This window comes from Nestor notabilis, unplaced genomic scaffold (assembly GCF_000696875.1).
Source record: "Nestor notabilis isolate BGI_N333 unplaced genomic scaffold, ASM69687v1 scaffold32697, whole genome shotgun sequence".
Classification (NCBI taxonomy): Eukaryota; Metazoa; Chordata; class Aves; order Psittaciformes; family Psittacidae; genus Nestor; species Nestor notabilis.
Genome location: NW_009937447.1, coordinates 2370 through 16370, shown reverse-complemented (window position 1 = coordinate 16370; position 14001 = coordinate 2370). Strand labels below are relative to the sequence as shown.

Sequence of the window (14001 nt, the reverse complement as noted above, 5' to 3'; positions counted from 1 at the left end):
TCCCCTACAGGAGATACAAGTGAAAGCAGTCAAAACCTGTGATCTTATTACTAGGCAGTAATATACAGTAAGCATTCTTGTTCCCAGTCCACTATACAATGATCACATAGTGATCACTTCTATTGCCATCCGTTCCATTATAGGAACACGCAACTTAAAATAACATATGCACAGTGAAGTTGTAAAGGAAAAAATGGATCTGGACAAAGAATATTTAGATAGAATACTAAAAATACTCTTTCCTCTCAAAATTTCTGCTTTTGTTAAACTGAGAAAGAAGTATGAATAAATTCTACTTTGACCTAGCACCTTATTTAAGTTCTGAATGTGGTTCCAAACTATGGGAGCACATGGATTCAATCCAGACTCTCCCATTTCAAGGTACATCTGCTCCCCCTAAATATATGATCAGGTAGTCCCACTAGTTCTGTCTACATAGTATTCAAACAGCATAACAAAGAGTACTACATAAACCAAGCACGGCCATCAAAGACCCATTTTTCAGCACTGTAATCCTACAGACTTTGGCATAATGAATTAGATTGAAGAATTACCTTGTCATTTGAAATTTGCACCAGTCCTGTACTAACAGAGATATCAGCAGCAAGATGATATTCCATCCACAGAACTGCTCCATGGCTCTTTCCTTTCCTGGGGAAAGGTGGAGGATCAAAACCTGTTAATTTATACTGACAGTTTAAATGCTGCACCCATTCCTCACATAGTTTAGGTGAGAGCTGTAAAAGCATGACTAATTTGTTTCCTTAAAAAAAAGTTCAACAGCTGAATGATTTGGTAAATGGGTAGCAACTTTTAAAGTGTTTGCAGATACGAAATCTAAAAAAGACAAGAGAAGAATATGTCATAACTATATCTGCTCAAAATCACATTCATTTAACAGGCATTTGATAATGTGGCATAAATTATGTGGTGTATTTGGAGAATACTTCCTTTAGAGACTGCAGCATCTACGGTTTCTGAATTCTGAGGAAGTATTTACCACACAAACCATCTCACTTCAAGTGTCTGCTCCACAAGGAGCAGAGGTCACGCTAGTGTGTTGCCTATAACTATGGGTGCGGAGGCACAGAGACCTGTAGATGGCTCTAGATTTCTTGAAACCTTGAATTTTGCTTCACAAAGAGAAATGTATAATTACAGCAGTGTTTGAGTTACATAAGCTACAGATAGTTAAAAATACCTTTCCCCTGGTTTTTAATTCTTAACAGCATTTCAAGTTTGAACAGAATATAGCAAAAAATATCTCAGAAGATATGTGACAAATATGAAGATTGTCAGAATCATAGTTAAAAGGAAGAACAGTGTACACTTTAAAGATATTAAACAGAATGATTTTGAAAGCTAAATAGGAACTTTTTCTGCAAGAACTCAGCAACAGGGAACAAACGGAAAGATTAAATCATCCAGAAAATCGTTTATTTTCTCTAAACTATAAATTAATCTAGTTAAGTTCTAAATCATAGAAACATCTAGAAAAGATGTTATTTTTGAAATACAACTACATTATCTAAGAAATTACCCTTCTTATTACAGCCTACTGTGAACAGCCGCAAGAAATTTGTGTCAGAGTGACTTCCAGAACTGTAGGTCACATTATTAAAAATATTGTCATACTGTCAAGTATGTTCCCATTAGTCAAATGTAATACACTAAGAGTTTGAATACAAGGTAAAAAAATAGATGATGACAAGAATATTATTTGCAATGAGAAAACTCACCGAAAAAGATTTACAGAACCCTCTGTGCTAAGGCAATGTTGTGGTACAGTCTTTCTGAAGTCAAATGTCAAAACTTTTTGGGGGTCAGAGAGTGACTTGCAAGGATATTCCCACAGAGGATGAGGTTCTGCTTCCTTGGATTCCCTAAAATTCAGAGAATTCTGAAGAAAGAAAATAATAAAACTATCTGAAACCAAAAACCAATCCAAAGGCAAACAGTCCTTGTGTTCAAGTTAATTATGTGTCCTGAACCCAGAGCGTTTAAGCAATAAAGCTGCCAGAGGACAGGACTGCACTTCTTAGGCACAAGGGAAAACATGTACTACATGCATGAACTAATGGCTAGAACTATGGTCTTCAGTTGCGAAACAGAAACAGGGGATTTCAAAATACAAAGCATTTAACTTTTCTTCTCCGTTGGGAAGAATTCTACTCTAGAACTGGCTGTACTCCTCCACAATGCTTACAGTCATCTAAATGGCTAACTGAAACATGGATATCTACAATACAGCTCTAGAAATTGATGCAAATAAATCTCACTTTCCATATATATTAACCTAAAGTCAAAAAGCCTTTTTATCTTTCGAAAGTACCTGCAAGGGCAAGTAAGGGCAGCACAATGCATCTATGAACAACTCCCAGGTAATTTGATTTCAAGCTCAGAATAAAATTTTGAGAACAGTATTTTTCTTTTTGAATGAAGTATTTTCAAAAGAGTGCAAAGTACTGATGAGCTTGACAAATGAGAAGAAACATTCTAACTCAAAATCCATGCCACAGAAGTTACTGTTTTGCAAGAACTGAATAGCCACCTTATTTATGAGAAACTAAGCCAGTGCTGTTCTGCCCAACATACAAGTTTTTCAACAGTCACTAAATACTTTTTCAAGTAAGTTCAGTTTTGTTGAGACTTGAGCTGAAACTGTTTTCGGTTTTCTTACGTTAATCATATCATCCATGGTCTGGACATCAAAACCTTCACAGGTGCCACATGGGCTCCGGATTCTCCATAAGTCCTAAAAAACAAATCAGGATTTTGATTTGCTTTATTAAAGGAAATAGGAGATCTTAAGATAATTTTAGCTGCAGATAAGACATTTCATAACAAGCCAGATAAAGACACTTTACTATCTTACACATTCCTAAACCATTAGGACTACTGCAAAGATCAGAAGACAGTATAATTCTAGGAAAATATTTTGCAAGTCACATAATCTTTTTAGCCACTGTTTTCAACTCTTCTAAAGAATCTGCCACATTTCCTACCATCTCTATGCACAGTTTACTTTAAAGTAGGTATGGATTTGCTAAGATTAAACCTTTACAGCTACCCCTCCCCTTTTCTACTACCCAGCACAGCTAAGTGCTCCCAGTTGCGTGAAACATCCTACAGCCCACTGGACTACCATACTTTCCTTTAGCACTCCAAAGATTAGCAAAGTCATTTTAGGCACTTCATGCCACGTCTCTCATTGACTTTACCAATCCAATGGACAGACAAGGGTTCAGTTCAACTTCTGCCTTTTCTTACACTGCATTAATAGAACAAGAACATTCACTAGCTGTAGACGTACACATTTTATTCCCTGTTCATTGTTGCACCTAGCAACCACAAATGTTCCTGCGTTACAAAACAGCAGCCGGACTACTATATATTTACATAAATAGTGTTCTAATTTATGCCCGAATACAGCATGAACTAGAGTGACTATGAAGAATCTCTGACTGGTATACCTGATAGAACTATGCAGATACGTAGCATCCTGCTCCCTAAATGCAGTTGTGGGCTAAGTAAGTTTATAACTGAAGCCATTTTGTCCAATTCTTTCTCCTGAATCTAGCTTTTGCCAACTGCTTAACTGTAATGACATACTCCTATCCTGACAAGACAGAACAGCCTGAAGAACCAGTTCTGCAGAATACCTTACACCACCATGTCTGTCCCTTCTGCCTAACAAAAAACTGTTAAATGCAGAGATTATTTAAAAAACCCCACAGATTAAAGGCTTCAAGTCCAGATTCACCACTGAACAAAGAGGAAAATGTAAAATTAAACCAATAGCATTTGGAATAGCTTAATGGACCATAACACAACTTAAATGTTCTACCAAAACAGCTTTGTGGAATTATCTCTGAACATAAACCCTGTACCTAGAAGTGTAAAATAGGAGACATGACTGTTACTCTACATTCTGCTGCCAGATGCTGAGTGATTTTCAGCCATCACTCTGCATGCTTCAGTTTCCTCATCCGGAGCATGAAAAGAATAATGCTTACTTTCTTAGAAGATGCTTTGAGTTCTAGGGAAGTAAAACTTCTAGATATTATTTCAATCTGATTACTGTTGATTAAACATCTGCTTCCTATTACCAGGTTCAGATTTACATTATTTACTCAGTATGTATTTAAACTCTCTACATATTTGCAGAAAACCGAAAGGTACGTAACAATATGTAGTGTCGTTGATTAGTCTCAGAGGGAAAAGGAGCATACATATGTTCACATGCACAAATCAAAGGCGGAAGTGAAACAACAAGGTTAAAGAGCATTCGAATAAGGAAACTGGTAGGGAGAGAAGGCTCAGACGCAAAACTACACAGCTGGTGAGCCAGACGGAAGAAAAGAGAGAAAAGACTTAGCAATTTTAACAGATAAACTGAAGGTTATGTTTATGTGAAAACTCATTGCAATTTTTTTTGCAGATATGTGTATTTTAGTTACATAATTTCAGACTAAAGAGTTCCCTCACTTCAAATACTGGAAAAAAGTTTGCATATTAATTATAAAAGTACTTATTTTAAAACATTCACCCCTTTCATTTAAAATAATAATAATACTTGAGGTAATTTTCTGACAAGAGATGGCTGAAATAGAAAAACTCATCTTCAAGATGTCAAATATTCTTTTCTCAGGTGGCAAGTACAAAACATCAATTGAAGTGAACAGCATTACGGTGAGATAAATTTGCTGTTAAAAAACCCTGGAAGCATGCTCAATTTTAAGTGGATTTGTATATAAATACCAAGCAGATAGTTCTAAACAATCTCACCTGAAATTCCACAATCATCATGTGCAAAGAAGCAGACTGAGGTAGGATAGTGACGTCGCTGGTAAGGTGACTGGTCATAGCTGTTCTGGCATACCAGAAATACAGGTTATGCCATGGCAACAAACTTGTAGTAAAAAATGGCTCTCCCACAAGAACAGAAATCTTGGCAAAGGAAGGAGGTAAAAAGCATTATAATAGAGAACAACAGCTTAATAACATAAGCTGTTTGTATCTTCAATAGTCGATAATGCAATATAGCCACTGAAGTCATCTAGATAAAAACTTTTACTGCTCCGTAAGGATTTAATTACTGCATAGCACATACACTGCACAATGGACATCTTTCTGTGGGTTTAGTTCGCAAATTTTAAGATGAATTTTCCTGAAACAAAGCTTGAGAGAAAATATCGCAGTTTTAAATTGGAAGGCTTTGTAACGACAGCCAAAGAATTTTGAAATTTTTAATTTAAGGATGTCAGTACCTCCAAATAGACTGCAATCTTCTGAGTGGCTTTAGAAAGGAGAGCTACAGCCTAGTAGCACATATGCAGTTAAACCAGTTTAACTGCCTTAACAATTGGTGTAGATTATGCAGTAAGGGAAAGTAATACCCTTTCAAAACCAAGGAAAAACCCTCCCATAGTTTTGTAGTGTCATTTAGCTTTAGTGTGACAAGGTCTGAACCATTACTCATTATATTTTATATGAACTGGGATATAATCGGATTCATTGTGGTTACAGTAGGAAAGCAAGATTCATTTTCACCTTCTGCTCCCCACTGAAATTCAGTATTGGACAACTGTAACATACCTTTTTATCTTCCAAATGAGAAGATGTCAGCAACTCAGGACGTGCTTCTATTATTTTGATTTTATCTTCAAGATGATTTGCTTTAAAAAACTGAAGAAGTAGCATACTGTCTTTATCAAAAGCTACAGTTGAGACTCAAACCCATACAAAACACTTTATTTAAAAAAAAAAGATAAAATTCTTAAAAATACTGCCTACCGTAACTCATTAGGATGATACAAGTCTGTTCTTGACGTGTGCATGCACTTATAGCCAACATGTCACACCTAGTGAACTAAAGCACATGCCCTGCATATTCCTTCAGTTAAGTACATAAAAAGGCAGGTAACACAAAAGTTGCCTCACCTTCATTCGTTTTTACTTTGAAGAACATGGGAAGGACAGCCAAGAGAGATAAAAATCACTTCACCTATGGATACATTGCATGTTTGGCTTCTGTTTGAGACTAGGTTTGCATCCTAGTTGGCCTATTGTTCATGTTTTGTACCCCAAAGTCACAGGCTGGGACAGACCTCTTTGAAACATATAGTGCCAACTAAAAGAGACACGGAATGGTGACTTCAGGAAGCTGCTTCCAGTCACTTCTTGGGCACTAGCTGCTTCTCCACTCCACTGGCAGGGTCTTCTGAGCTCTACCCCAAGGCAGCAGCTGAAACATTGCCAGTGGTTAAGACCCACTGCCTACTGTCTCCTAATATCCAAACAGCATACTTAGCTGCAGGACCGTACTGCTAGATGCCACCTGTCTGGTAAAACAGGTGTTCTCACACTCTGCTCTCAGAAACCCTGGGCTTTTATCACCAATGGAATGAATGCAGCAGAGCAGCAGCTTAAGCAAACAAGCCAACAGGCATCTGCAAGGAGAGATCAAGCACTGACAACCATAATTCCCTCTGCTCAGCTCAACTTCCCCGCAGGCCTATTCAGCTTGTGGCTAAAGCTGTGAGACTGAATTTACCTCCAACAAGATGTATTGCTCCAAGTATCTGCAGAAAGCTCTCTACAAATACCAGGAAAAAGAACGAACTCCTCCCATCCAACATATCCCACCTCCCACAGTGTTGTCAAACTGTATGATCAAATACTTTCATTAAATTGATTTAATCTCTAAGCAATTGATGCAAGGACAATCAAAGGCATCAACTCTGGCCTTAGAAATGCCATGAATTCATGTACTGCTTTAACAGGAAACTGAAGACTCACTTTTTCCATGACAGAAGAGGACACGGCAGAGTTCTCTAATGTAAATACCTAAAGAAAATATAAAACAGTTAGTCAAACTAGCTTTATGATTTTTAATTAAAAGAATACGTAAACAAACAATGAAGGAACAACTTTGATGCCCTAGTGAACACAGTTCTTAAGAACCATGCATCTAATCCATGGTCATGCACCTTTTTAACACCAAAACCATCCCCCCTAACAACAGGCTAAATAATGCTGGTTTTGCAGCCATACATGAAAATCCTGAACAGAAAGCAGATACTTATTTTCCATTTTTAAGATGCACATAGTATATTAACACTTGCTCTAGGCATACGTTTACTCCTGAACAAACACAAAGATATTGCCATTGTGCTGAACCACCCTCCAGTAGTGCTTACTCTTTTGTAAGCATTTTTTAACATGATCTGACTGTATCAGCCAGGAAGAGCTCAGATGCGTAATGCAGCACACCAGCCTTTTAAAACAAGAAAAAATTAGGTTTTATTCAAAACTGATGAATAGTTAGGCAATAGGCTGCTACAGGGCTAGGAGAGTATTATGTAAGTCTGTCTGCCCTATTCATTTCCTCTCTCCTTAGTAGTTGTCTGTGACTAGCCACTACTAATGGCAAAATTACAGGAGCCATGGATTACTGGTTTAACTCAGCATGGTTATTCATTTCTACGAATTGCCTGGCATCTTCCTCAGGATATTACATTACACATTCCCAGATATTCTATGCAACTGTAATACATTTTACTTTCAAGATCCCCATGAGAGAACACATTAAGTAAGGTATATACCTAAGCGAGACAGCCAGGCAGCTATCAGCTCTCATTTATACACAGACTCAGTATTCTTACTGCTTCCTATCTTGCTGTTACAGACCTTCCACTTTAGATTAGATAATAAACATAATTAGGGAATTGTAAACATAAAAGAAGAAAAAAACCTGCCAAACATTTAGGTCAGTAGAAAGATTATTTCCAAAAGCACTGAGATACAAGATCAATGGCAAGCAAGCAGAATCAGTGGGCAGTGAGGAACACCACTTGCACTCAAGGCTACACAACGGTAAATACCAGAACTTGTAAATATCCCCTCCCTCCCTGGACTTCAGCTTGATCAGATATGAATTTAACCTCCACTTGAACATAACAGAAGCCTCTTTCTCACTAGTTACTGAAGAAGCATTGGAAATAATTAAATAATGGTCCAGAAATACTGAACTATGAGAGAAATAAATACCAAGTGAAAACACAAAGATCAGAAAAACAGTAAGTACTGTACCTGCTTTGCTCCAAGATAGTGAGCCAGCACAGGCAGCAGACTGCCATCACTAACACAAAGGCAAACACTATCTGCTTTCAGAACCTACAGAAAACAAACAGTCATTGTTATTCCTAGTCCAGATGAAAAAGTTTCCAAATTCTAGGCATTTTGGTGGTGCTTTTTCTCACTTTATGCACTTGGTATCAAATAAGGACTGGGAGAATCAGTGATTAATATAACCAGTTCAATCAGAAAAGAACACTGCAAGAAATGTTCATGTAATCCACTTTTTTTAGGTCAGAAAAAGTTTGCACATAAATGTTCTGGGTGTCTTTATTCAACTACCAATACTCCTAATAAACACACAGAGCTGTTACAGATTTCTATGCAAAACTGGCTGCTTACAATTAAAAAAAAAGAAGTATCATTTTGATGACAAAATATAACTTACATATACTGATACACTTTGTGAGTGAAGTCCTTTAGCAAGGGAGAAACACATTCCATAAATAATTACAGCAAATAAACAATATATGCAGTTATCAGAGAAGCCAAAACACGTAAAGGCAACATGCACTCACTTTCATCAGAGACTTGACGTATTGGTGTGTTCGGTTCTTATCATTTAATTGCCCAAAGCGTGGTCTATTCCAAAGAAGATGAGCCTGGCATCTACAAACAGGACTCTCAACACGAACATCTGCTTTGTTCTCCTCTTCTCTGGAAAAATAATTCAATGAAGCATCAATTACGGCATCAGTAACATGTTTTTGCAAAGAGATACATTTATGCATTTTGTCTAGTATGCACATCAGTGCATATGGACTGCACTGTTACTTGTTCAAATTTACTAGTTCTCCAGGAACTTTTGTAGTTTTGCTTTTCCAAATGAAGAGAAAGGGCCAATTTACACCTTTTTTAAAAGACGAAACCAAGAACCCCCCAAACTTTCCCACCAATTCTAACGGTTAGGTATTTTAGGCTTCGATTTGGATTCCTACATAAAAAAAGCACATAAAATTCAGACATTAACTTTTAAAGCTGTCACTGACTTTTAAAAATGTTAGCTGCTATTGTCATCACAATCAACATGATTAAGCTCTTTTTTGAGCAAAATGCATTAATGTCAAAAAGGCAGCGCTGACTAGGAAAACAGAAAATGGAGACAGACAGAATGGCAGTTATTTTGCTCATTTAACCATACGTCATCTCAGCTGAGCTGTATTTTAGAGTATCCAGGAACCAGCCGTGACTGTTCATTGTTTCTGTGTCACATAATGCTAGCAGGTATAAAGCAGGAGCCTGCAGTCCAAACCGCAACTGTCATTTCATGTATAACGTTTAATTCAGCTGTGCACTGCCCATGAATTGGCTTTTAGTAATTTTCTCATCTTTAGGTTCTTTTCTTGCTCTTCTACAGAATAGCTGCTCCAAGAGCTGCAAATACTTGAGCTTGGAATACTGCCCTTTCTAACACACATCTATTGTTACCTGGCTTTCTGCAGCTTATACCACAAAGAGTACTCATCACGACTAGCAGTCAGGTACAACTTCTCACCCTGGAGAACTGGCTCCTCATTTGGAAGAAAATACACACACTGCATCCAGTGATCTCGCCACTGAAAAGGATTGATAAACAAAGCCTTAGAACTTTTTCATTTAGAAGTGAGACCACTGGCTTGCTGAACTAGCTAAGCCTGTATTTTAATCAAACAAAAACAAAACCAAAATACACTTGGCATTTATTAATGTTATTTTCTGCATTGCAAATATTCCAAGGTGACTGGTCATTCTAGAGTTGACTGAATGCCCCAAAGCTTGATAGTTTCAAATTTTATTCTCAAACACAGTAAGTGCAATCATTTTATAGCTTGCTTTTGACTAAGTTCATCCTACTAGTAAATACATTCATATAAAAACCAGGAATCTGATTTAATAGTGATCTCCTCTTCCTCTAATTATTGAGTATCAACCCAGCATTTTCCCACACCAGCTTTTTTTATTATTACCATAAACTTAACACTTATTTGGAAGTTTAACAGAACTACATGGAAGCAAACCATAGATTAATGTTCTGACCAGACATAGAGACTAGATAGAGAAAAATATGTGGAAATATTTCATTTCTTGAAAGTCAAAGAAATAAGAGAAAAATATCTGGAGGACAAACTGCAATTTTTAAATGTAAGCTTTAATGTAAAGCTTAAGTTTTACATTAAAGAAAACCTAAAATGGGCATATAATATAGTTAACATTTCTGTGATTTGCTTATTTAGCATATTTCAATACATAAAACATTAGCAAAGTTCCTATACAGTTCAAGAGACAGAAGCATAAAACACCCAGTATGGCCTTTACTCAAAATAATTACTGACAGTAATCTGATGATAGTATCCAAAGGCTCGGTATTTTACCTGGAAAGAGGAAGTCGGTTTTACCCAGTATGGAGCCATTGTGCAATTTATCATCCCAGAGGGGTCCATATCAATATCCCACCAGGAAAGTACGATTTGTGCCTTGCCAGATTTTACAGGCTCCAGCTGCACTCTATAGTAGGTAGAAGCACTCCTTACTGGCTTGCTGAAATCCACACTGTGGAGAAGCAGGAAAATTGTAAAAAGAAATACTAGTTCAGATTCTTCAGAAGTTCTCATTAGCTTCCTAAGCTGAATACAGAACTTATATAAAAGGCATTAACAGGAAAATTCTATTTTGAACAAAACAATGCCTGCCTTACCTGAACATTGTTATCACATCACTAAGGACAGTGAAGTCACTTGAAGGCATCTGGTTCAGTTGGATATCACAAACAGAAGGAACACCTGGACAGTTCTCCATTTCTGAAGGGGAGACAATAATTTTTTCACCATCCTCTGCTTCGACATGAACAGGAAATAGTTTGTTCCAGGCCCACATTCTTTTGGATTCCACTAATTGGACATACACTGTTGCCCTGTGAGGCACTGCCTCACATCCTTCCTGAGTGTTTAGAACAAAAGGTAAAAGCATTCAACAAGTCTGACTTAGTAACATGCATGAGAATTAAATCAACTGAAATGTGAAACAATTTAAAGAAAAGCTCGCCTGGGAGCTTTGAAATCTGACACACAAATGATTTCAGAGACTTCTGTACCATCAGAGCATTTTCTTTTTGTCTCTGTAACTGTGAAGTACAATACACGTTATCTACCCTGTTCAGTATGACTCAGCAAGGCCAGGTTACTTTAATAAACATGCAACATTATCATTTTTCTAGCCTTAGTTAAACTTGCATGTCCATTCTCATTCTGAATCAAGAGATTTTTCTTAAGCTTCTCAAAGCAGAAAAGTACTAAGCTATCAACATGAAAACAGAGTTTGTCATCATGGCGGGTAAATAAGAAAAATAATGGCTCAAATACTTATGCAAAGACAACTTTGTATCTATGTTTAAAGAGCAGAAAACATGTAAGTTGTTCTAAAACTAAGAGCTAAGAGCAGACTCCAAGAACAACACTTTTACAAAAAGTCTAATTATTGTTCAGAACCATATATGCAGACCAGCAAAAAGTTATGGAATGCTCTTGTCTTCACATGTAAACTGGTGAAATGAAACCTAGAAACCTAAATAAAGTTTTGCCATCCCCATTTTAATTAAAGGAAAAAATTAGAAAGAGTGAAAGTGGAAACACTAAAATTATACCAATAGATTATATTAAAAAAAAAAAAAGTATCAATTTGATTACAGTGTTTAAAGTATTTCCATAGGAAAAAAAACATGCAGATTAGCAAGACCTCCTTTGAAAAAAAAACAAACCAAACATGAACCCATGCCAGGGAGGTGAAAGCCATCAAATCTAGAAAGGAAATGTCATTTTTAGAACATCTTGGAACAAACTACTAAGGAAAGCTCCAAATCAGAACTGGATGCCTTTCAGAAAGACATTTATTAACCAGAAAGTTAATGGTTTTAATAGAAAGCAACTAAGTGTCATTTCAGAGCCTGTAATTTACAATATGAACTCCAACAGCTAGGAATGAATGCAGTAAATTATTTACTGAATAAATAACTTAACACAGCTGATGGTGCATTCACAAAGGATACAGAAGCCTAAACCAAGTACAATCTCTACCCTAGTCCAAAAAAGACAGAAAAGGTTCTCTAGGGATAAATGTGACATACTATCAATGACTATTTTCTTACCTGTACAAGATACTTGTGAGCATGCTCATAGGTTGGTAAAGCCCCTTCTCCTATCAGCTCTGTATCAAACAGTTCTGTTACCAGGATGTTTGCACGACATTGCATATCTCCATCTAAAAGGCAGAATTTAATATTTTAATATTAAGACTTATATAAAAGTCTTTCAAGGAGATGCTATCCTGAAAACACAAGCAATTTAAAAAATGTATCCCTGTAAGAGGACCTCCTGAGGACTGCAATCTGTTCTCCTTTAGAAGTTTACTATGAAATACAAATGACTACTGATACACAACACTCCCTTTTGAAGTAAATTTTCAATGTTACTTTTTAGAGAGTTAAGGATTTGATTGTTTCAATTAAAACCATGTAAAAATAAGAATAAGACATACGCCTTAAGATTTTAAAATACTTGCCAATTTTTTTAACCCTAGCCTATTTTTCTCACCTGGACCAACTGTGACTTCAGTGGAGTGCTTGTTGATTACCTTGATCTTATCACAAAAACCATTTTTCTCCACTATCTTCACAGCAGCATCAGCCATGGGCTTGAAAACCTGTAAATACCAAGAGCATAACAAACTGGTAAGCTGTGATTAGCTTTTAGAAATGAAAGGACACAAACACAAAATGCAGTAATGCAAAAACTTCACATCTTCTGAATCTTTCCCTGTTTGAAGTTCATTACCATGGAACAAGACAGCAATGAACCCTAATTAAAAAAAAACCAACAAAACAAAACAAGACAAACCCAGTAGATTTCTGCCTGGATAAAAATCACACAGCACTCTTTCAACTATGACCTACAGACAAGTGAACCTTCTCTTTGTTTATTCAAATGTGTTAAAAAGAAGCTGAAATGGCCAAAATGTTCCTGTTGTTATCCTTAATATCAGTAATCACTACTAATGACCATCAGGATGTTTCTTAACTGCCAATAAAAAAAGGAGATGCTCTATCTAATCATGAAGATATGGAAAGTGAGTTGATGGGACAGTCTCTTTATTACGATGTGGGCCATGGTATGATTAAGTGGTCGAGAACCCACCTCCAAGACCTGAAATTTATAAAGATCAGCAATATGGTTAAAGAACAGATTTTTTAAAAGCTTGGTTAAAGTTTTCCATATTACACTTGAGTTTTGATAAGAAGTAGAGAAGACAGAATACTGTAAAACTTCACTTGGCAATTTTGATCTGTACATTTACAGAAACTGTCCTAAAAATTAAAAGTGTGTTGTACCTTTTCAATTATATTCTTGTAAGACTTAAGTTGTTTTGACACATATAAGTATCAAACTTGCACTTCAGAAGCCACAATACAAAACAGCAAGTGTATCTACTCCACTGATCATGCAGACAGAACAACTGCACAGGTGGTCTAAAAAAGGCTATGAACACGACTGCAGAAGTATGTGCAACCCACAACAAATGCTCACCTCAACTGCATAGCAGAAATCTGCACCTGCTGAAGCTGCCATCATAGACAGAAGTCCTGTGCCAGTCCCTATGTCCAGAACAATTGCTTTCTCACCTCTTTCTTTTACTCTGCTCACTGCAGCACGAATACCTTGGTAATATTTCTCATTCTGTGGAGAAGAAAATAAATAAATGAATAAATAAATAACCTTTTATTCGTTTATACTTTTCACTCAGCTATTTACAGCATATGCTACAAATAACAAATGCGTAAGTAAGAAACAAATGCAATATATTTTCTGGAGCAAATAATAATAAGATTCATGT

The 14001-nt window shown here is 36.5% G+C and overlaps 1 protein-coding gene across 1 annotated transcript in view; it reads right to left on the bottom strand.

The window, feature by feature from the left end:
* PRMT7 (protein arginine methyltransferase 7) overlaps positions 1 to 14001 on the bottom strand; it is a 15763-nt gene that overhangs the window by 194 nt on the left and 1568 nt on the right. Inside the window, exons 3-17 of the mRNA XM_010018835.1 lie at positions 13695 to 13844; positions 12705 to 12813; positions 12260 to 12372; positions 10814 to 11055; positions 10491 to 10668; positions 9568 to 9695; positions 8658 to 8796; positions 8095 to 8178; positions 6802 to 6849; positions 5599 to 5688; positions 4789 to 4950; positions 2681 to 2755; positions 1740 to 1900; positions 555 to 651; positions 1 to 4 (exon numbers count right to left, since the gene is read on the bottom strand). The exon at positions 1 to 4 is cut by the window's left edge and continues 194 nt beyond it. Of these exons, the coding sequence (XP_010017137.1) occupies positions 1 to 4; positions 555 to 651; positions 1740 to 1900; positions 2681 to 2755; positions 4789 to 4950; positions 5599 to 5688; positions 6802 to 6849; positions 8095 to 8178; positions 8658 to 8796; positions 9568 to 9695; positions 10491 to 10668; positions 10814 to 11055; positions 12260 to 12372; positions 12705 to 12813; positions 13695 to 13844 (1780 nt within the window). The remainder of the gene's footprint in view (positions 5 to 554; positions 652 to 1739; positions 1901 to 2680; positions 2756 to 4788; positions 4951 to 5598; positions 5689 to 6801; positions 6850 to 8094; positions 8179 to 8657; positions 8797 to 9567; positions 9696 to 10490; positions 10669 to 10813; positions 11056 to 12259; positions 12373 to 12704; positions 12814 to 13694; positions 13845 to 14001) is intronic.